This window comes from Nannobrachium achirus (assembly GCF_963921795.1).
Source record: "Nannobrachium achirus genome assembly, chromosome: 11".
NCBI lineage: Eukaryota > Metazoa > Chordata > Actinopteri > Myctophiformes > Myctophidae > Nannobrachium > Nannobrachium achirus.
The window spans coordinates 34214170-34238892 of record NC_137820.1 but is presented as its reverse complement, the minus strand read 5'-3'; the positions used below and the strand labels follow the sequence as shown (position 1 = coordinate 34238892).

The 24723-nt window shown below is 44.2% G+C and overlaps 1 protein-coding gene across 1 annotated transcript in view; it reads left to right on the top strand.

Moving 5' to 3' along the window:
- cecr2 (CECR2 histone acetyl-lysine reader) overlaps positions 1–24723 on the top strand; it is a gene marked incomplete at both ends in the record, with an annotated part of 113478 nt that overhangs the window by 30195 nt on the left and 58560 nt on the right. Inside the window, one exon of the mRNA XM_080737023.1 lies at positions 14247–14341. Within this exon, the coding sequence (XP_080593149.1) occupies positions 14247–14341 (95 nt within the window). The remainder of the gene's footprint in view (positions 1–14246; positions 14342–24723) is intronic.

Genomic DNA, 24723 nt, shown 5'->3' with positions numbered 1-24723 from the left:
CCGGATTTTATACTTGGCGTTGCACGGCGTGAAAATAACAGATGTACAAGCTCCCAAACGCGTGGTGAGCTTGTAGATCTGCTATTTTACCCCCGGCATCCTACTACAGTGGTTCTCAACCTTTTCAGGCCGCGACCCCCAAAATAATCATATTTTAACTGGGGATCCTCCCACCTTGACGAGCATGAAGAGTTGAGGCATTACATTTTGTATAACACGGTTCTATTGTGAAAATAGCTGATCTACATGTTGTGAGCATGTAGATCTGCTATTTTCACAATGTCTGCCTCTAATATTTGACAGTTTGGACAATGTTTAATTTGTCATTTTAGAGCTATTAAAAAGTCCTTAAATTGTCACTTTAGAAAAGTACAGATACCCTCTATACACTTGAACTTTATGTTGGTTTCTTTACTGTTGAGTGAGAAAACACTGTTGCCCATTAAGTTAATCATCTGGGGAGTGGGGACCCCCCAAAATAATTTAGGGACCCAGCCCGCAGGTTGAGAACCACTGCCCTACTAAGCATAACTGAGGTTTAAAACAGCACAACTTGTGCAGAAGGAAGAGGTCCAAGCCCTTCATCATAACCACAAGCTGTGTGCAGATCCTCTCTCTCTCTCTCTCTCTCTCTCTCTCTCTCTCTCTCTCTCTCTCTCTCTCTCTCTCTCTCTCTGTTCCTCAGCCATCGATGAGCAACAAGCCAAACACACACTTCATCTCTCTGTCTCTCTTCCTCTCCCCCCCCCCCCCCCCCACACACACACACACAGATGTGGATTAATAGAGCACATGCTGGGGACACATTGTCCAATCAGAACCTGGGGCTCATTATAGTTTTTTTACTTTGCTTTTTAAATGTAGGAATGCACACATGAGATCTGTGTGGTCTGCTGGTGTGAGTGTCGGGCAAGCCTTGATGTCTTCTCTGTTAGTTCCTCTGCGGTTTCCATGTGTTCTCGGAAGGCGTTTTAAAGAGGGACGTGCGAGTCAAGGGTTCAGATGGGTTGCGAGGCGTCGTCTTGTCGGGCGGAGACCTTGCACTGCGTGCAGGGGTGTCGCGCCAAATTCTGGGCCCTGGGTACTTCAACTATTGAAAAATAGCAGATATATAAGCTCACAGCGCGGCACCGAGTGCCGCGCTGCGCGCTCGTAGATCTGCTATTTTTGAAAAATCGTGAAAATGTGTGCAAGTTTTTGAAAAACCTATGTTTCTATGTCGGTGGTGCTCAAACCTTTTCATGTGAAGGACCCCCACAATTATATGTATTTGGCCACGGACCCCCCATCTCAAAATATTTTGTTCCAGGGACCCCCCAGAAGCAAAAACTGAGTTACAAATGTTTGCTTAAAAAATACATATATCCAAAGATTTGCACACATTTTCACGACTGTTCAAAAATAGGAGATCTACAAGCTCGCAGCGCCACCGAGTGCCACGCTGTGAGCTTGTATATTTGCTATTTTTCAATAGCTAAAGTATAAAATAATTAGGGCCCTTCCACCTTGGGCCCTAGTAACTCAGTCCCACTTTTCCCCCCCTTGTGACGCCCCTGACTGCGTGTCCAAAACTGTTGCTTTTCAGGAAATGGAAAAAGGAACCTGCGTTCTGTCTAGTCACACGCTCTTGTTGATACGTGTTTCCTTGGTTCAATATTTCTAAAACCCACAGACAGACTTAACCACTATCACTTAAACATGTTTTCAAAAATAGCCGAACTATAAGCTCAAAATGCGTGGAGCTTGTAGATCGGCTATTTTTGCTACTTTTGTGTGACACTGTAGTAGTATGACCAAGAGAGGTGAGGTGACAGCGCTACCGACTGCGCCACCGTGCCCCCTTTCTCGAACATTTTCATTTCAAGGACCTCCAGATTTGCACCTGTAGCTGAGCCTGGGAATATACCATTTTGTCAAGATGGGGAGAATACAAGTGTGGAGAATATCATTATAATACCTTGTTAAAGTGACCATTTTGTAAAATGTTGCATTTGTAGTTATTTTACTGTAATTTAACAACATAATAACCAGCACAGATAAACAAAGAAACATTCATGGACTTTTATTTTCCCCCCTGGACCCAGGGTATGTCAGCTGCATACCCCTGCCATACCCAATTGACACCCCTGGTGAGTGAGTCAGAATGCTCAACTTTTAACCTCCCAGGTGTAAACGGCTAAAACCTGCTCCTCTGCTCAGTGTTGCCAAGTCTGCTTATTATAAGCGGCTTTGGGCTTGTTTTTCCTGCACAGTCGCTTGTTTCTTAAGTTTATTAGTTGGCTCTCAAACATGTTCATGTCAAGGACCTCCAAATTAATATGCATTTCTCTGAGGAGTGCGGGTCCTCATCTGAAAATATCTTGTGCTAGGGACCTCCAATACAAAATTCTACATTTTTGACATTTTGTTCAGAGATTTCTCTTAGAATAGACGATCTACAAGTTCACAACACATCTGGACAGACTGCCTCTGCTCCCAATGATCCTGCTCTCTGCATTCTGCAGGATGGCCTGTGCTGTGTGTGGCTGGGGGTACGAGCCGTAAGCCACATCTCAATACCTTTAATATCGGCCTTCATACCACCTCTGTCCTCCAGCATGGCAGTGTGTTACAGTGAAATTGGTGTCCTGCCAAAATATATCTTGTGAACTTGACAATTCACATAATGTAGGGCATGACATTAAGGCTTGTCCTGTTGTCCGGTACAACTAATCATTTTTATGGACAAGTTCATTGTCTCCACCAGCTGAAGGCATGGGGGAGAGTATGTTTTCCCCTTCGTCATGGGGGAGAGTATGTTTTCCCCTTCGTCCATCCGTGTGTCCGTGCGTGCGTCCGTCCGTGCGTCCTCGTAGTTTGTGAGCACCTAATCTCAGTCGCCGTTGGCCCGGTCAATGCCAAAATGAGCACACACACTCCCTGGATGCCAATTCAGAACCTCTGCCCTACATTTTTCAAATGGGCCTGTTCTAGCGCCACCTAGTGGCCGATGTTCACAAAACACATTTCTGTACACTACTCTTACAGATTTTGTCCAAAAATCCTACAAATCGGTAGGCAGTATCTCGACAGTCATGTGATCGACACGGATCTGTCCGATTTTGCATATTCCATCCTGATTGGCTAAGATTGGCTTCCAAAGTTTGTAGGATTGAGCCGAACAAAATGCCTCAACTCCCAAACGCAAAGTGCAATTATCATGAAATCGGGCACACACGTTCCCACTAGGCCGAGGAAGAAATGCCACTTCAAATTTTTGAAATCAGCCTCATGGTGGCGCTATAACAGGGTGATTTGTGGTTTTACCTATATAACTCCACCGATCAGTTTCAAACTTTGTAAGCGCACTCCCTAGAGGCCAAGGAAAAACCCTTTCCCTGCATTTTTCACAACACCTTTTATAGCGCCACCATGAGGCTGTTTTTTGACAAACACATTTTTTGACACTTCACTGTCTCTGAAGCTAACTTGTCCACTCACCTAGGATTGCGTTTGACCCCGCTCATTCATAACCACCTAAATCACCCAATGCACACCCACAACCAACATACCACACCTGGTGGAGATCTGTGCTCGGAAGAGCACTGCTTCTAGTTAAAAATATACTTGTCCGTTGTTGTTCTGTGACGCTCCTAGCATCTTTGTGCTGTATTCAGACTATGGACTGCCCGTACTATGGAGTGGAGGGTGGAGGGGGCCAAGGGGAGTTTTATGTATTTGTCAAATAAGAAGAGAAATGATTGTGAAATGGCAAATTTTTATCCGGACAAGTAACTTTTGTGCCTGGAGAAGTGAATGGGAAATGTACCTCAAAAAGTTAATGGCCGGGTTTCCCAAAGCGGTTTTAGCCCTTCGTAAGCCTATCGTAGCTCATGCATGGTCGTAGAGACCACGTTTACATGGGTTTGGGCAGAGCGACTTATTTAGCCCCCTACAACTACACCAGCTTTCAGATTCCACTAACAAAGTGCTTAATAAAGTCTCACACCTGTCTAAATACGGTACGGCTTTCTATAATTACCCGTATCCTCCGTTTTATTTAATAAGAAGCCTTTTTATCCGATCACTGTCTGTTTATCTCAATGGGGTTGGTGCGCATGGGGAACGCCAGGAAATACATGGGAAAACAGAACAACGCTTGGTCTCTATGACCATGCGTGAGCTACGATGGGCAAAAATCGCTTTGGGAAACTCGGCCAATGTCAAGCCCTGGTCAATGTCCGAACAAGACCTCAATGTAGCATTATGTGAAGTCCACAAGACAGTCACATCATTTCGGCAGGTCACCAATTTCACCAACACTCAGCCATGATGGAGTAGGCTACGGGAGGCAGACATTTGAATGTTGGGATCTGGCTACTGGATTGGAGTTCAACAAGCAAACACATTTCATTGGATGTTTAGTTTTTCAGCTTGCTGGGTTTGTGTGCTCTTGCCCACTGTTCCGCTCACATAAGTATAAATCGAGCTTTAGAGCCGGCTCACTCATGTGAACCACATGTTTGTCTCTCTCTCCTTTCTCGTTGCTTTGCCGCAGCTCAATGAGGAAATGATGGATTTCAGAGCACGATGGTGGACTCATGAAGCTGAGCGTGTTTAGTGTGCGTTAACGTTTCGCAAGAACTAATAATACGAACAGCAATTCTTATGTTATATTTTGTTAAATGATAGTATATAGACACGCATCCTGGTGGTGCTATAATAGACCAATGTGACAAAGGTGCCATTAGGATGGAATATGAAAAATCAGACAGCTCTATCTTGATCACATGCCGATAATGCTCATGTGTACTCATTTGTGTGATATTTGGATAAAATATGAAGAAGTAATATCAAAAAATGTGTTTCACATAAGTCGGCCTCCTGGTGGTGCTATAAAAGGCAGATGTGGAAAATGCAGGGCAGAAGTGTGCATACAAAGTTTTCGGCCTAGTGGGAATGTCTGTGTGTGCAGAATTTCACGGAAATGGCACACTGTGTTCATGATATGAGGTATTTTGATCAAAACGGACTACTCCTGCAAGCTTTGGAAGCCAATCTTGGTCAATCGTGATGGAATATGAAAAATCCAACAGATCCATTTGGTTTAATGACCGATTCGCGACAAAATCTGGAGTAATACTGTATCTGTAATATCAAAAATGCTTTTTGAAAAAATCTGCCTCCTGGTGCATGTGAAACAATTGGGGCAGAGGTTCTGCTCTGGCACCCAGGGAGTGTGTGTGCACGGTTTCACGTCTATCGGGCCAACTGTGCCCGAGATTAGCTGTTCACAAACGGAGATGGACTCTGTGTAGGGTTAAGAGCTTGATCAGTAGAACAGAGTGGTTGTGTCTGGGGGACCTTATGGGTCCATTTGTACATGAGTTATGATGTTCCGTTGGCCTAATGCATACCAAACCGGGGGTCCTTGAAATTAAAAAAGGTTTGAGAATGAGAACCCCTGCTGTAGAGGAGGGCAGCAGGGTGAACAGTGTGTGTCTTGCATTCTACATTCAACAGGAAAACTCGACCTAAAACAAACTCGACGCAAACTCGTTTCCCAACGGAATAGAATAGACCAAAATCAAATCTTTGCTTCTGGGGGTCCCTGGAACAAACTATTTTCCGATAGGGGTCCATTCGTGGAACAAAATATTTTGAGATGGGGTCCGCGGCCAAAAACACATTTTGGGGGTCCTTACCACTGATAGACACATTCTACAAATGTCTTCTAAATCCTAAAACTTTTCTGAAAAAAAGAATGATATGTATTTGGCCACGGACCCCCATCGCAAAATATTTTTTTCCAGGGACCCCCAGAAGCAGATATTTGATTTTGGTCTATTCTGCTTCTAGCTTAAGGCCACAGACCCATTGGGAAACGAGTTTGGGTCGAGTTTGTTTTAGGTTGAGTTTTCCTGTATTCACTGTAGTGTGTGCCCACACACACACACACACACACACACACACACACACACACACACACACGTGTAGATCCTGAGAGATCCCGTGTCACGCTCCTCTCCGCTTCCCGGTCCCCTGTCAGGGCTGCCTCTGGGGCCAGAGCAGAGCCCATCCATCAGGGACGAGGTGCACTTTGATCACAGGCTAAAAAACCTGGGGGCCGAGGGGTGGGCGGTGGGGGGGCTGGCAGCGGAGAGAGAGGGAGACACAGAGACTGGGTCGAGCGGAGGCGGAGCGCGAGTAGGGATGGGACGATACGCGATATTATCGTTTATCGTGATAAAAAAACACTCACGATAATCGTATCGTGGAGATTTAGTTTATCGTGATTATCGTCCTCCGTCATGCACTGGGATCAATTCACCTTTTATTTGCCGAGCTGCATATCCGGTACCACTTAAACCCTCTATAATTGGTAAAAGGTAATATACATACTTGATAGTCTTTTTTTTCACTCTATCAGATGTCTTTGCCAAAAAATAGCCGATCTACAAGCTCACAACGCGTTACGTTGTGACGCGTTGTGAGCTTGTAGATCTGCAATTTTTTGGCAAATGTTCCGCCACCAGGATAATTGATTTGATTATCATGATAATATCGTAAATCGCGATTTCTTTTGTCACAATAATCGTGATATGACACTTTCATATCGTCCCATCCCTGAGCGTGAGCGCAAGCTAGATCGCTCCGGCGCGGCAGAGCCGAGGCGAGCCCCCTGGATTAACACCGCCCCGCTCCACCTTTGAAGTGCCACTCGGCAGCTCGGATGGCAAAGGGAAAGGAGGGGAATTAATGTGGTGTTGTTGCGCCTGGGCCTTTCTTACAGCCATCCATCCATCCGGCTGGGCCGATCCCTCTGTGGAGCCGCTGTTAACAAACACCCAGGCTTGATTAAGGGCTGTGTGAGATGAGATGTGTGCAGCTGGAACTCTCCATACGCACCAGAGCCCTGCTCTCAGCTTACACGCACTGCTTGTACTCTGGTTGTTCTTAAAGTGGAGTCCGGGGAGTGGAGTGTTCTTGAGGGGGATGATGCCATGTGGGGTCCCCCAGGCAACATGTGTTAAAATTAGGGGTGTAACGGTATAGTAACTGTATTGAAATATCATTTTTAACTTTGAAGTATACCGAAATGAAAACGGCTAAAATCGAATTGTATTGTTTTATTTTGTATCGTATCGAATCGGCAGTGCAAAGAATCGATTGTATCGATACTACCTACTTGTGCATTGTATTTCGCATTTTTAAGGAGAAAAAATGAAAAGGAGCGGTTTCATTACTTTTACTTTCCATATAGCTACACTGGTCTATCGATAAATGTGTGTAATCTCTGGGTTCATGTCAAGGTGCAGCTTTGTCAATGTACAATGTCCATGTATTTGGCAGATAATCACTTTGTTTACTTATTTATATCCATAATAATGCATGTTTCCCTTTAAAACCTGCACTATCCCACACCTTTCACACAGATTTAATTTCTTTGCTAAATAGTTACTATATCGATTTTAATTTAATCATCAAATCGTATCGTATCGCCATGAATTAACCAATATCGTCCATGTATCGTATCATCAACCATGTATCGTGATATGTATCGAATCGCTATTAAAATGTATCGTTACACCCCTAGTTAAAATATATCATCGAAAGCAATTTTAACCACTTTAAGAGGTGTGTAGAGGGAAAAGAAGAGTAGCCTAAGTATTTGACGGTTCAAGTGCTGAAATGTCTGAAAGAAATACACATTACTCCAACATGATGTGATGACAGTGCTGTCAAACAAGTCTAAGCTGTCTAAGAAATCTGAACGTGGGGGTCCCTGCTTCATCTCTCTCTCTCAGCTAAGGGGTCCTTGGCCTGAAAACATTAAAGAACCCTGCTGTAAGCTGCTCACAGGTTGCATTTCTTTTGATAGTCTGAAACACAAACACAAATCTTGTAGGGCGGGGGTCACTGCTGGCACAATGTTTTTAGACGAGGCGGGCCCGTGACCAAATGCCTGAAAAAGTTTGAGAGCCACAGCTGTACCCTTTGAGCAAACACAAGACGCTGCCCAGAAGAAACACACCAACATGGCACACACAGTCACTCATGTACATGTGAGCAAATACAATGCAGAAGGCTCCATACAGAGCCACAGTGTAAGCCGCTACGCATTAATGATCAATGGGCCTTCACAAGGCCTTAAGATAAGAAGGCCGGATAAGCGATATGCCATAAAGGGCACAAATCAGAGCAGCACAAGGCTGTCAGATTTATCACCGAGGCACTGTAAAGTGAACAAAGTGAACCCTTTTCACGTGCGGAACAGTCGGAGGGAACAAAGATGGTCGAGCGAGTTCGAGGCTGAGTCAGAAAGGTGCGTCATCGTCACCTTGGCTCCTCGACCAGCCTCCCTCGTGTTCGACGACTCAGCCTAGAGTCATCCACCTCCACTCCTCCTGCTGCCTGTCTGTCTCTCTGCCTACCTACCTGTCTTTCTGTGTCTGTCTTTAGTTCTGCGGGAGCCTTATAAAAAATCCTGTTGAATTGTTAATACAGAGATTCATTGCAGAATTAATTTAAACCTATATTTTGGTCTAAATCAGTAGTTCTCAAACTTTACAATGTCAAGGTCTCCCCTCAACTCTGACAGTATACAAATGATTCATTTGTATACTGTCAGAGTTACATACTTTTAAGGGTCAATTTAGACCTCCCAAAGGAACCCAGAGAGTCCCTGGACTGGACCCCACTTTGAGGACCACTGGTCTAAATGGTCTGTTACTCCTTTTTCTTTTAGTTTCTGATACCGTCTAGGTGGTTGTACTGTTAAGTAACTTGAATAATAACCATAAAAAAACAACATGAAAAAGAATCGTGATAAGATTGTGCATCGTAATACAGCTTGGAAGAATATTGTGATATTGTATTTGTCCATATCGCCCACCCCTACCTGTCTGTCTCTCTGCCTGTCTGTCTGTCTGTCTGTCTGTCTCTCTGACTGTCTGTCTGTCTGCCTGTCTGTCTGTGTCTCTGTCTTTCGTTCTGCTCTCTCAGTTCTCTCCCCCTCACCTCCTACCCGACAACTATGATGTGGCACCACAAGCTGTGAAGTCAGAGGACTTCTGGAGACATTCTATTATTCCCCTGACAACCCCCCATCCGCCCACCCTCTCTCTCTCTCTCTCTCTCTCTCTCTCTCTCTCTCTCTCTCTCTCTCTCTCTCTCTCTCTCTCTCTCTCTCTCTCTCTCTCTCTCTACCACCAGCCTTTTCCTCTTTGCCTTATCTCGTTTTCCCCCCACCCCACGCACACATTCTCCACGCGGCTGCCAGCCAGTTGTTGCTAGGCCTTGGCTCAAAGGAGGACAGAAAAGGAGCAGCAGGCTCGGTTGTCAGTCGAGGAGTGGAGACCATGTGTGTCTACAGTACAGAATTTGAAAGCGATTCCACTCAAATTGTTTTTGGCAAGTGTGCCACCACACGCAACAAACTATATCGTCGATATCAGTGTGAGCTGTTGTTTTTGTCCCTTTCATGTTCAATTGCTGCTTCTAGCATTCTGGTTCAGTACACGTTACAATCATCTGTAGTATGTGTTACTTGAGCCAGCCGAGGGCACAAGTATTAAATACGATAGTTGTCTGGTGGAAACCTTCTATGTCCAAAAACGTTCGTTTTGAATTTATCATTTTAAAAATGATTCAAACTAGTGAAATCAGCCGATCTACAAGCACACAACGCCTCGCACGGCGAGGCGTTATGTGCTTGTAGATCTGCTGTTTTCACTACTTTTGTGCGACGGCCTTGTCTGATGAAGCAGGGCTTTGCTTTGCGAAAAAATGTACAAATTTGAAACTTGGAGATACGAGGTTTCTGCTCGACAGTGACGAAATACAATACAGCGTTCGGTATGTTTCCGTCAGTATCTGTGCGTCCCGTTTGTCTGTGTTTATGCCCGTAGCCGGTACATACAGACAGCACCGATCGCAGACTTGCGTGCTCTGCTGGCGCACAAGTAGTCCATATACGAGTGCACAAGGAGCAACTTTGACAGAGTGCAGTCTAGTTCCTTTTGTAAGTACAGAGTCTGCAAATGTAACCACAATGGACACTTAGAGGCCCATTTGGTTACATTTGTACACTCTCCAAGTAATTGACTCTCTTTTGTGGTACATATCATACAATATGATGATGATGCTCAACCCAGCAATCAATGAGTACATCGGTGGTCATTTGTGGAGGTCACGTATCAGACACGACAAGATATCTTACTCCATTACAGCAGGGTACTTACACGGCCAAAAGCTCGACCATATGGATTTATTTGTCTCCAGATTCTCCATACACACGCGTGCGCACACACACACACACACAATTTCACACCCACCAGCTCCAACGATTTGAACAGTTCCGCTGTTGGAGCACGACGCCACTCCTCCAAAAACCTGCACTTCATTATTCCACGGAGGATCCACACTGGAATCCGTGTCAGGAGCGAGAATGATCAATAGCTTTTTTTAAATTGGTGATTGGAAAATGTGCTCGGAGGAGTTAATGAACCCTGCTGTCTTTGAGTAATAGGAGTGGGTAGATAAGCATCAGCTATCTCCTATCTGACTCACGGAACCTCTGGTATGTTTCTGTTGCAGCTTGACTCCGGAGCAGCAGGCCACGTCGCCCCCCTCCTCTTTCTTTACAACCCCGAGCAGAAACATTTATCTTATCCTGTTTTTCAGCTTCTCCTTTCCCTCAGCCTCCCTCCCCTCCTGTTTCTCATCGTGCTGACTTGTCGGCTCCTGGTTTCCGTCCCGTCCCAAACCTCCCCTCCCTCTGCTCCGTGGCCGGGAGGTGTGTACGCTGACCTCCGGTGACCCCTGAGCTCACCAGGGTCTCTCTTGAGAGAGGCTTGCGGTCTGCAGACCAGGGGGGGACGTGAGCGAGCCAGCGTGTGAGCAATAAAAAAATGGAAGAAAAAAAAAGAAAAGCTGACCCCTTCTTCCTAAGCTAATTTGGGACTGCCCGTGTTTTTGTTTCTTCCTAGAAGTGGGGAAGGGTATTTCATAACGCAGCGGTGGGATTGTGCGAGAGGAAGGGAGAGGGAGGGAAGGTAGGGAAAAGTAGGCTCGGTTGTTGGGTAGAGAGAGAGAAGCCCCTTTTCCACTGACATGGCCCAACACCACACCACTCCACACCGCCTACTTGAGCCAGGTTTTCCACTACAAGGGGTAGAGTGGTGTGAAAGTGGTACTAAACGTCGTACTAAAAAGTATCCAATCTAGAGTAGGTCTGAGCTAGGCCAAACAGGGGCAAACACTTCATAATGACTGATCACTCACTGACTTTTCATTTAGACCACCAGGATATAGTTGTAATACATGATAATAGATTCTATTCTGTTACTGTTATAATCTATTATAGTGTATTATAATTATCATAGTAATATATAGTAATACTTTATAGTGCATGCATTATAATCAGTTATAATCCATTATAGTGCATTATAATTAGGATAGTTGTAATACAAATTTATATTGTATTATAATCACAGTTAAAAGGGTCAATTTGTTTCTTACCGATAGGGGTACTTTTATGTAAAGGAAAATGTCGATATTTTTATGTGGTGTGGTGTAGTGCCATGTAGGTGGTGCTAAACCTGCAGTGGAAAAGGGGCTTCAGAGGGAGTATGGGGTATGAGGCCAGGAAGGGTTAGTCAGCCAGACAGCAGCCAGATTCTCTCTGTGACTGAGAGGGCATGGTTGATCTTCAGCCTTAAGGGGTTGCTTTGCATCCTGGGGAAAGGGTGGCTTTTAAGTGAAATGGACACTTGGCAGACAGAACGCTGTGCATTTGCATATCTACCCCTCGACCCCATCCCTCCCTCCCTCCCTCCCGGGGGCCTTTGGGTATCCTGGCGAAGAGAGCGGTGCATGTTGGGTAGTAGTGGTGTGGGTTGGTCAGCCAGGTTGGGGTGGGGGGGGGGGGGGGGTGGGTGTAAGATTGCGTCCCTGTGCTGCTGCTGCTGCTTGCTGTAGCTCTGGGCTGGCTCCCGCTGTCCGCCCCGGCTTTAGAGTTTGCTCTGCCGGTTACTGCCGCTTCATAAAACCTGAATGGCCCAAGCACAATGCGAGGCGAGGTGGGGAGGAGGGGGGTGGAGGGGGTCAGGGCTGAACTTGAACCTCATCTCCAGCCAAACAAGCAACCGCTGGAGCTACGAGGAGGACCACTACCTCCCTCCCCTCCCTCCCGCTGACTACCTCGCCAACAACGCCTCTTAAACTTGCACAATTCCACAGAGTATGCGTGTTGGCCTGAACTCCCTTTTCGCAGTCGTCGGGTTACACATAAGCCGACGAATAAAAAATATTTGGAGATAATGGATGAATATTTGGAAAAAATAAATAGTTTTTTAGGCTTTTATGCCTTTATTGGATAGGACAGTAGACTGACAGGAAATGGGGAGAGACATGCGGCAAAGGTTGTCCGGATCGGGAATCGAACGGGCGACGCCGTCAGGCATCAATGCCTATGTGGCGATGCCTGTGTTATGCGCCTGGACCAGTAGGCCAGCGGGAAAAGTTGGCAGAGGAGATTCAGGTTAGGAGGTAAAAATCTCTATAATCGCGATCCTAGCGACTGCAAAGAAACACAATCTGATGGCAATTCATCAATGGGCAGATATAACACACGTTGCCAGAAATGTCAAAATCTCAGAGACAAATTGTGTCGGAGTGCGTCGGAGGTTGATGTAACCAAACGTTAAATCGGATCTCTGCGCGGTCTTAAGTTAACTCGGCAACTTGGGCAAGTTCTTTGACGAACTTTGTTGGGTTCAGGAAGCACTGCCCAAAAACAAAACAACAAGTTTGGTGTTGTTTGTACTGTGCTGCTAGCTTTTAGAGCAGGGGTTTTCAAAGTGGGTGACGGGGCACCCTTGGGTGCCATGATGGCAGTCCATGGGTGCCGCGAGATAATTCGATAATATTTGGAATTTTATTTTTTGGAATTTACTTTATAATGACAATTTAGTATGAATTTAAACTTGAAGTACAGTTATTTTCAGTCAGTTCTAACCAAAATGGCTATTATCTCAATGTTTTCCTCACAACATAATCGCTAAAATATGCTATAAATATAAGGTGCTGGGAGTGAAAATTATGAATATCGTCACTGTCAGGCAAAAACCTCGTATCTCCGAGTTTCAAATGTGTACATTTTTGGGTAAAACAAAAGCCCTATACTTCATCATACAAAAGTGTCACACAAGTAGTGAAAATAGCTGCTCTACAAGCACACAACGCCTCACATTGTGGGGCGTTGTGTGCTTGTAGATTGGCTATTTTCACTGTTTTAAAAAAGTTTTTAAAGTAACACAAAAAGAGAAGGTTTTGGACATACAAGGTGTCCACCCGACAATGACGATATACTGTGAGGGTACCTTGGATGGAAAGAAAATGTTCATGGGGTGCCCTGAGACAAAAAAGTTTAGGAACCCCTGTTTTAGAGATCAGATAATAGAGATCAGATAATAGGGATTGTCCTTTTCCAGGGCATGACATTAAGTCTTGTCCTGTTGTCCAGGACAAGTAATAAATCCTTCCAGATAAGTTCATTAAAACTTGAGCACTTGGTTTCACTTTTTCTGTGACACTCCTGGCAGCTTTGTGCTGTATGCAGACTATGGACTGCCCATACTATGGAGTGGAGGGTGGAGGGAGCAAGGGGGGGTCGTCCTTTTGTTATTCATTCTATTTCAATGTCTGACTGAAATTACTGTGAAATGTCTCATTTTTATTCGGACAAGTGAATTTTGTGCCTGGATAAGTGAATGGGAAATGCCTTATTCATCAGGTGAGGTCTAATCGAATGGTTTAAATCAGGGGTATTCAACCTTTTCAGGCCAAGGACCCCTTAGTTGAGAGAGAGATGGAGCAGGGACCCCTACAACCTTTTCATAGATTCCATAGTTTCATCGTTTGACAGCACAAGCATCAGAGCAATTTTGGATTCATGTCAATTTGTGTTTTCAGATATTTAACCACTTGAACCGTCAATACTATAAACTTGACCTTTCTCTCTGTACTTAGTGTTCTCTTTTTTCCCTCTACACCAAAGCTCTTTGCCGGAAATAGCCGATCTACGAGCTTGTAGATCTGCTATTTTTGGCTAAAGTTCTCAGAATATGGATGCTAGCGTTCAAGTGTTCAACTCCTGGCTGACCTTTCCCTCTGCTGTCTCCCTCCTCTGTGTTTGTGTGTGCGTGTGTGTGTGCGTGCGCGTGCGTGCGTGTGTGTGTGTGCGTGCACGTGCGTGCCATTAGGAGTTGGAGAAGGCCTTGTCAGAACAGGATTTCGACTTCCTGGGTGACCTCATCGCCTGTCTGTTGCAAGGATGCTACCAGCGCAATGACATCACGTAAGTAGTCCAGGCTTTCGGCAGAGACGCATTCTTCATGTCGGTTTCAACATTACAGAGAGGTTCAGTGCATTCATGCGTGGTCTCAGCGATGCTTGTCGTATCGGATGATAGCCTTTTCTTCTTGCGAACATGTCTCCACCTTGATAAAATGATCTGTTTAATGGAAGAAGAAGAAAGAAAAAAAAAACATCAGGGTCACAACCGACATTGAATCTTGGCGTCGTTATTCTGGTGTCAAACAATCAGCAAAAAGCAGATCTACCAGTAAGACTCCCTAATCGGGAGATACACAAACTTTAGAAGGCAATGATAGCCAATCAGGAGGGAATATGGGAAATGGGACAGATCCATGTTGATGACATGCCTTCAGAGATACTGTGTACCGCTTTGTGTGATTTTAGGGCAAAATCTGTAGGAGCAGTGTCCAAAAATGTGTTTTGCAAGAATCGGCCTCATGGGGGTGCTAGAACTGGGGCATGTGAGAAATGAGGGGTGGAGGTTGTGGTTTGGCAGCCAAGAAGTGTGTGTGCAAAGTTTGGCATGGATAGGGGCAACGGTGGCGGAGATATGAGTAAGGGAAAAGTGTGACGTGACAGACAGCCGATGGAGGTTTTTTTTTTAAAAGATTTGTTTTTTGGGCTTTTCATGCCTTTATTCGATAGGACAGTTAGACTGACAGGAAATGGGGAGAGAGATGGGGAATGACATGTGGCAAAGGTCGTCTGGATCGGGAATCGAACCGGCGACGCCAGCAGGCATCATAGCCTAGTATATGGTACGCGCCTTGACCACCAGGCCAGCGGGCGCCCCCAAGCCGATGGAGGTTTTGATAGTAACTGCGACCTGACGGTTTCAACAAGCTTGTAGATTGGAAGAAATTGGTGTGGAGTGAAAAAAGGAGTTGACAAGTATAGACCCCTGGGGGACTCGGATCAACTAATAATAGGGACTTTAAGCTCAGACGATTTTCAGGACAGCAACGCCAGGCTGAGTACGGAAAAATCGTTAAGCAAACAGCCGTCGGCGACGGGGTCCCACCCCTTTTACTGAACTCTTTGGTTCCATGGTGTCTTTGCAGCATACGTTGTAGCCACTACGTGGAAAGGTAGCTTCTGCCGTTGTAGGGACAGCAGGTTTATCTATCGAGTGCTGATCCATTTCCGGTTGCCGTAGCCGTCTGCCGTAGCCGTCGGAGCTTAAAGTCCCTGATATCGTCTCTGTCAGGTGGAAACCTCATTATGTCCAAATTCCAAAACGGTTACTTTTCAGGATTCAAACTCAAAAGCAGCAGATCTACAAGCTGGAAACGTGTCACTTTGTGCCATGTTTCCAGCTTGTGGATCTGCTCCTTTTGTTGCTTTTGACCCTGTAGTGTGATCCAAGTATAGGGCGTTAATTCACCCAAAAACAGTTAGAAGAATGTGGAGATATAGGAGGTTTCTGCCTGACAGCCACCATATACGGTTTGAGTGTTTATCGCCCTACTCAGGGCTTGACATTAACCTTTTGAGTACATTTCCCATTCACTTGTCCGGGCACAAAAAGGCACTTGTCCGTATTAAATAAAAAATGGTGTTCTCTTTTGGCATCGAACGTCTCACGAGTTAGTTTTTTAGTCAGAGCTTTACCTGGCGCTTGGCAATTTTGCAGAGCCTGGAGGAACATGACATTTTCGTAGGTTTAAGCTGAACTGGTGAACTGAACTGGGAACACAGTATTTATACCCACCAGCAGACTCGAGAAAACCTTACATTATCATATGAGATGGAGTGTGTTTAATCATCACAGAAAAAGTGAAACCAAGAACCACTTGTCCGGAAGGATTTATTACTTGTCTCAGACAACAGGACAAACCTTAATGTCAAGCCCTGACTACTTTGTGCTATGTCGTACGATGGTGTCACATAGCAAAAATACACAATTTTACAAGCTCACAATGTATCACATTGCAACACATTTGGCCTGAAGATTGTCTATTTTCGGAAAAAGAAAATGTTCGTTTTGAGCTTTTTAACCTATAATGACATGCCGAAAACATAGATGCCAAAGTCAAGTCTTTTGTTATAATGTAGATTTTTTAAAAATAAACCAGACCTATCCTTTTTGAAATGCCCACATGCTTGACCTTAATTAAATGTGTTCCCTGGTCCACACAGAACCGGTGTAGCTACGTTCCACATCCCTGCTTGTTTAAATAAAAAGCATTTCTTCCGTGATGGCATGCATGCGGTGTCACCGCCTCGCCCATCCTTTTGTTTGATTTACATTTGCCCACAACGGTAGATCTGTATCTATATCTGCATCAGCATCTCATCTCCAGTCCGACCGTAGAGGAGCCTGCGTGGGCTTGTTGCTCTCGCAGGAAGACTCATGACTCATGTGTGTTCACCGATGATTCACTGGCATGGAGAGTCGGTTTACTCAAGCATGGCAATCGGGAATCTTAAGGTGAACTCATACGTTTTCCACTGTAAGTACACTGTTAAATATTACCAGGATCTCACAATACTTTACATTATTATTTCACAATATAATACTGTATTCTGAATATTACTGTGTAATCACACCATCATCTGTGATAACACAACAAATGACTGTACTCTAAATTGTTATCAGGATTACACAACACTTTACAATATATCTCACAATAAAATATTGTGTTCAGAATGTTACTGTGATATCACAACAAATTACTTGTACTGTGCTGCATTGTGGGATTACATTTCAAATTTATATCCATTGTGAGAGGGAAAGCAGTTAACTGATGGTGAAGATGGAATTATGAAATTATGAAGTCAATTTCAATTCAAAGGAACTTTCAGAAGTCATGTGAAGTTCATAACATTGCTCTGATAAGGTAAGTCACACTCTTTTTTTACCCCCTCCACCTTAATGACAACTAGTTGTGCTTTCGCCTGTGGTTCAGTCTTGCTCCAGCAAAGTATGTGTGCTGCAGGCTCTGAAGCAGCACTGCTTCCCTGCTGACGTGCGCCTGTCGAGCGGCATAAACCACCCAAACACACCGGTGAACCGGCTTAGCGTACACACCGAGCGACGCGCGCCACTATGAGCTTGTATATCTGCTATTAGTTAAAGCGGTGTGTGAGGGAAACACACATTTAAACTGTCGAGTTAAATGTGTCTTTCCCTCACAAACCGCTTTAACTAAATAGCAGATATACAAGCTCATAGTGGCGCGCGTCGCTCGGTGTATACGCCAAGCCATTTCACCAGTGTGCTTGTATGGTTTCTGCCGCCGATAGGCTGCACGTCAGCGGGGCTTATTTATATCATGTCGGCTGCTTACTAGCTAGCGGACCGCGGTAGGGAACGTTCCCTGCCCGGTTCAATACGGCCGACGCGCGTGGAAGAACTCCCCGCGACGCACGAGTTACAGACCCACACGGGTCCATTTGGTTCCTATATCTATCATTTAGCTGTGGACCATCTGGAACTCCATCACTCGGACGCGATAATGACCGCACACTACTTTGAGAACCACAGACAATCCTTGTGTCAGTTGTACGTATCCTTACGCCGGGTCCATTTGGTTCTTCTCAACTATATCAATGATAATATTTGCACCGGGGGAGGTTTTATGCTCCAGTGTGGCTAAAAGTTGCTGTTGTAAAAGCAACCGATCCACAAGCCAAGCGTCACGACAAATGGGAGCCTGTGTAGATCATTGGTTTTCAAAGTGGGGTACGGGACCCCGCAGGAGTCCTTCAGGGAGTTCCAGGGGGTCCCTGGCTAAATGATAACAGGTCCATTTTGTTCCATTTGTACATTCTGAGACTTAAATTAACATATCATCTCAGAGATAGAAATACCATTACATATGTCCTGGGGGTCCTTGAAATTAAAATGGAATCACTACAGAGCCTTCAAAATCTTCTCGGAGGTGACACCATCAGATTAATGATTGATCATTAGCCTACCTGTGGTGTCCACTGCAGTAGGAGCTCCGTCAAAAATCCCGTCATAAGTATAATGTCCTTAAATCTTTATGCATGGATTAAATGTATATATTTAATTGCCTACATTAAAACTTTGTTTTGACTTTGATGGAATCTCCTCGCCCAGTCGCCCCTCCCCTTTCCTCCACATGTGAGACATTATGGTCATTAGGGTGACATAGGGTGATTTTTTTCCCCTTAATATCATAATGTAAGCATACCTAGAAAATAATGTAAGTCAGAAAAATACTGGAATGTGTCTGAATAGAGATTTTATTTTTTATATTATCTTCATCAAATAATATTAAAGTAAAATAAACTGAACATTTTGGAAAGATTTCATTTCTTTTAAACTGTACCAAAACAGTACATGCCACAGAGTGATAAGCCACTCTGTGGGCATAAATAAATTGTGTGTGTGTGTGTGTGTGTGTGTGTGTGTGTGTGTGTGTGTGTGTGTAGTGTGTGTGTGTGTGTGTGTGTGTGTGTGTGTGTGTGTGTGTGTGTGTGTGTGTGTGTGTGTGTGTGTGTATTGTGGAATGCATTTAGCATTTCACCTCTTAACAATATCACACGATGGGTATCTCTGTTCAGGTGATATAATGAAGGATGCTGTCCATTGAAGAATAAGATGGGACCACGTGATGGCTACTGCAACTTCAATCTGCAGTATCCTTCCTGAGGATGGCACTTGTACTCTGGAGTTTATCCAAAGGTATTATACTTATAGGCTACTGAAAATGTATTATACTGAATTTAACATTGCTAATAGAATTTGGCATAGAATAATACAAAGTAGATCTAATGTGATTGACAGATTGATTGAGGTTCTAGATAAGGTTTTAGAGGTCCTGGAGAGAGTTTGGTGTCAGCTTGAGATCTCTTGGGCATGGTCAATCATTGAGGTGGTTGTTGTCTTGTCTTATTTATTTTATAGCTGTGTGCCACAGCCACTGATGTGCAGATGACGGAGAAATTACCAAGCACCCCCTGCTTGATTGTCCAAGGTAGATCAAAATAAAGTGAGTTGTGTCACAGTTTGTGATGTTGCTGATCATTGAAATTCTACTCTTGTTCAATTAGCATTTCACCTCTACAATATCACATAATGGGTATCTCTTTTCAGGTGATTTAATGAAGTCTATGGCCTGGATGCTGTCCATTGAAGAGCAAGTGTGATGGGACAACACGATGGGATCATTATTGGATAGCTGTGGTTTTCGCGATCTACTACAACTTCAATCTGCTCCTGAGGATGGTGTGTGTACTCTGGATTGGAGGTATTGTAACACTGAAATTGTACTGAAGCATTGTACTGGATTGCTTGCAACATTGATACTTGAATGTTACTTACTCTCAGTACTACTTTCTTTCTGTGGTGTAGGGCAGGGGTTTTCAAAGTGGGTGACGCGGCACCCTGGGGTCCCGCGAGATCATTTGATAATATTTGAAATTTATTTATTTGGACAAATATTTAGTATCATTTAAACTTGAAGTACAGTTATTTTCAGTCAGTTCTAACCAAAATGGCTATTATCTCAACGTTTTCCTCTCAACCTAATCACTTTTCACTAGTTTAGTACATTTTATGGATGATAAATACAAAACTAACGGTTTTGGACATAAAAGGTTTCCACCCGACAACGATGATATGCTATAAATATAAGGTGCTGGGAGTGAAAATTATAATGTAGGGGTGCTTCGGATTAAAAAGATATTTATGGGGTACCCTGAGACAAAAAAGTTTGGGAACCCTGGTGTAGGGTTTACTTAAGGGAAAGGGGAACTGCTGCATGTGCCTTGTATAAATGATGCAATATATGTTTATGTGAAAGTAAAAGTTGTTGTCTTGTCTTATTGTTTACAGGTGCTTCATGGGCATTAACCCTGAGAGAGGCTCCAAATCGAAGAAGCGTGGCGTATCAACCCACACGTGAGCACACTTTTGAGACAACTTGTGGACTTGGTCGATGGTATTCAGGACTCCAATATGAGACACACTCATACGCATTTGAGAAAACTTGTGGACTTTGAATGGTCGATGGTATTCAGGACTCGAATATGAGACACACTCATACGTGTTTCAGATGCCCTACTCTTGTTTGTCCAACTCCACCAGCCATTATTCTTATCTGGATATGTAAAATTGCCAATATTCTTTGCTGATGCCTTGTCACTTCATTCAGCAATGCTCGCCTCTTCTGTCTCGGCCTGCATGTTAGCAAGGTGCATACTGTAATCATTAGGTTGCTATGTTCTTACCACTGCTGTGTTGCCTTATACCTTCAGGACTTATGTGACTGAGTGCAAAGTTGAGGTGTACTTCACATACTTCGTGCCTGCTGAAGTGTGTTCATATAACACACAGGAGGGTTGCCAGAGAGAACCAGTCACCATTTCTCCCCAAGTTGTGAAGGCAACCTCCATTTGTGTTATATGGACAAATTTCACCTCTGTTCCAACTGGCATGAGGGTGAGTAGATGAGTTATTTTGCAGTTAAAGGAACAGTTCACCCAAAAGTGAAAATGTTGTATCTACTCACCACCATGCTGATACAAAGTCAGGTGAAGTTTTTTAGTCCAAAAAATCACTCCTGGAGTTTCACAGGAAAACAGTGTTGCAGCCTCCTAAATAACTAAAGTCTATGACAACCAGTTTTCAAACTGGCCTCCAGACACCAGACCAAACTCCAGGAGTGTTTGTAGACTTAACACTTCTACTGAGTAAAAGGCTTCATGTGTGGTTCTTCTTTGTCCATTTGAAATGTTGCACTTTGTATTGGAATTGTACAATAAAAAGTTTAAATGAATGAAGTTGTTTTTCCTTTCTTTTTTTCTTTTAGCATGTTTGTGTATGTATGGTAAAATCACAGTTAAGGTCCATTCCCACTGAGCCAGATAACAGATAAAAAAATCTCTTTATTCAGATATTTTTCCATTCAAAGTGGATGATAGATACAGATAAAGAATATCTGTCACAGATAAAATAAATATTGGTGGCAGATATTTTTTATCTGTATCTACCATCCACTTGAATGGAAAAATATCTGGAGAAAGAGCTTTTTTTATCTGTTATCTGGTCCAGTGGGAATGGGCCTATAAATTCAAATGTACAATATTGTACTGTAATAGATACAATTTACTGTAAATTTACAGTAAATTACTGTCTACTGAGCTGCATTACATTCACAGTAATAGTGTAAAAAATACAAGCAACTACTGTAATATTACAGTAAATAACTGCAATACATACTGCTAAATCACAGTAAATTACTAAAATTTCACAGCTGTGAAATTACAGTAATTTACTGCTCAATATTTACTGTGAAAATTACTGTGAAAGTAATGCAATTATTAGCCAGTAATTTACTGTAAATTTACAGCGAATTATTTTACAGTGTATGCATTAGAAGTGGCGGCGCAATTACCGGCTCAGCTCTCCCGCAGCATGTGATGAAATGATAACACTGAAACAAGGGTGTGTACTGTAACAAGGGGAACCTGCTATAGAGCTCAACAGCACTTTTTTTGTGGCTTTTCTGCCTTTAATTGATAGTGCAGAGATGGAGAGAGACAAGATTGTCTGGAACAGGACTCGAAAACACAATGCGCTGTTACTTTAGGCTACTTTAGAGCCTAGGTAACTGGCCCGCTAGGCCAGCGGTCCTGGCCCTCAACAGCTCTTTTAGAATGGCCTTGCTACAGGAATTCGAATTTCCCATTAATTTACTCCACGAGACGCTACTGGTTCCAAGTCAAACAGCTACTTCATGAATCATGCCACAAAACAATTGATTCGGGTCACACAGTGAAGTAAAAGTACCTTAAAACAGTGTTTCTCAACCACTGTGCCTTGGGACCTTTGGTGTGCCCCTGAGAAGGGTCAAGTGTGCCCCTTGAAACTGCTTGAAAGCCAGTATTGTATTAATCAGTTTTTAAAAATGATTTAAACTAGTGAAAACAGCCGATCTACAAGCACACAACGCCTCGCGGTGCGAGGCGTTGTGTGCTTGTAGATCTGCTGTTTTCACTACTGTTGTGCGACAGCCTTGTATGATGAAGCAGGGCTTTACTTTGAGAAGAAACGTACAAATTTGAAACTTGGAGATACAAGGTTTCTTCCCGACAGTGGCGATATTTACACCCCCGTATTATGTTGGTGTGTCCATGGATTCTTGGCACATGAAAAGTGTGCCCATGCAGAAAAAAGGTTGAGAAACACTGCCTTAAAATTGCACTTAAGTACAGTACTTGAGTAAATGTACCTTGGTTACTTTGTACCACTGGCAACATTCAACACTGGGCGACATGGAGTTGGCCACAGTGTTTTCGGTGGCCACTCTTCCTCTGTGTCCAGCGGAGAGACAGGAGTGAGCCAGTTGGTGCAGCCAGCCCAGCCGGCTGGAGGCTGTACCAGGAGAGGAGGGACAACCTGCTTTATTGGACTGGACAGCCGCTGGCATCCTGGTGAGGGGAGGGGAGGGGGGCGGCTGCCTCAGCGCTGGCCTTTCACAGAGCTGCCCTTTTCATCCGCACGCGTTAAACGCTCCGCCGGAGCGGGGGAGGGAGGTTATTGGAGAGCAGGAGCAAGGAAAAAAAGGGAGGGAGGAGGGGAGAAAGAGAGATTGGGGTGGGGTGGAGGGGGGAGGGGGGGTTTGCAGCTGGGTGAAAAGTGCCCACTGCTCTTTCAAGATAAGCTTGGGTTTCTTTCTCTCTTTATGTGTCCTCTGTCTCTTTCTGTCTTTCTGTCTCTACTTTGTTGTACAGTGGTGGTGCGCGGAAAAACTGCCCAACTGCAAGCTCATGACGACACGTTGATTTTAAGTTGTATTGCCCAGCCTTACCTACCTAGGGATGGGACGATACGCGATAATCGTATCGTGGAGATTTAATTTATCGTGATATATCGTCCTCCGTCGTGCACTGGGATCAATTCACCTTTTATTTGCCGAGCTGCATAACCGGTACCACTTAAACCCTCTGTAATTGGTAAAAGGTACAAGTTTATAATACACGTACACGTCTTTTTTTCCCTCTATCAAATGTCTTTGCCCAAAAATAGCCGATCTACAAGCTCTCAACACGTTGTGACGCGTTGTGACGCGTTGAGAGCTTGTAGATCTGCTATTTTTTGGCAAATGTTCCGCCCCATGATAATGGATTTTGATTATCGTGATAATATTGTGATAATATCGTGATAATATCGTGATAATATTGTAAATCGCGATTTCTTTTGTCACAATAATCGTGATATGAAATTTTTATATCGTCCCATCCCTAGCCGTACCTCTCCTCCTCTGTCTTTGTGCTGTAGCTTCGATGCTTGAGCCCCAAACCCAGGACCCTCACTGAAAGTTGCATATGTCATGAATTGGCCCAATCCCAACTGGACCCAGCGCTATGATGCAGGCACAGAAGCACATTCTTCTACCCCTTCTTCCTCCCATGATACCCCACCCTCTACACAACCAACGAGGTGTTCAGAAATGTTTCTTTACCAAGATAAATGACAGTAGGAGGACAGTTGAAGCAGAGACATTGTGCATTATCAAAGCACACTTTTCACACTGAAAGGAAATTGTCCATGCATCAGTTCTGTGTCATTTGTCAAATTGCCTCTCACTCAATTATTATTATTATTGTGTGGGGCGCGACATTGGTGTAGTGGTTAGTGCATAACTGCATATGCCCTTCATGCAGAAGGTTGAGAGGTTCAAACACTGCCTAGGCCGATGTCAGCAAGGGGGAGAAGACGACAGCCACCTCATGGCCACCCTTAAGTAACAAGAAATCTGTTTACGCAATGGAAGCTTATATTGATAAGTTATCTTTGACATTTTGACCCACCGACAAGAGGAGGCATCGGCACGTAATACAACAACTTAAACCATATACTGTATACTTAGTTGACCAGCCTCCCCCATGGCTCCATAGTCCATATTAGGCCCCCGTATGGGCAGCAGTGGCTCAGGAGGTAGAGCGGCCGCATGGGAACCGGAAAGTTCCCAGTTCGATCCCGGGCTCCCCCAGAGTTGGTGTCGAAGAGTCCTTGATTCTGAACCCCTAGTTGCTCCCGGTGAGCAGGTTGGTGCCTTGCATGGTTTCCTCTGCCATCGGTGTATTTGTGTGTGTGTGTGTGTGTGTGTGTGTGTGTGTGTGTGTGTGTGTGTGTGTGTGTGTGTGTGTGTGTGTGTGTGTGTGTGTGTGTGTGTGTGTGTGTGTGTGTGTGTGTGTGTGTGTGTGTGTGTGTGTGTGTGTGTGTGTGTGTGAATGGGTGAATGTAATGCACAATCATTGTAAAGTGCCTTGGATAAAGGGGCAATATAAATGCACCATTTACCACCTGTTTGCTGTACAGTTGAGTACACCAAATATCTACAAGCTCACAACGTAGAGACGTACTATTTTCACAGAATGTTTGCA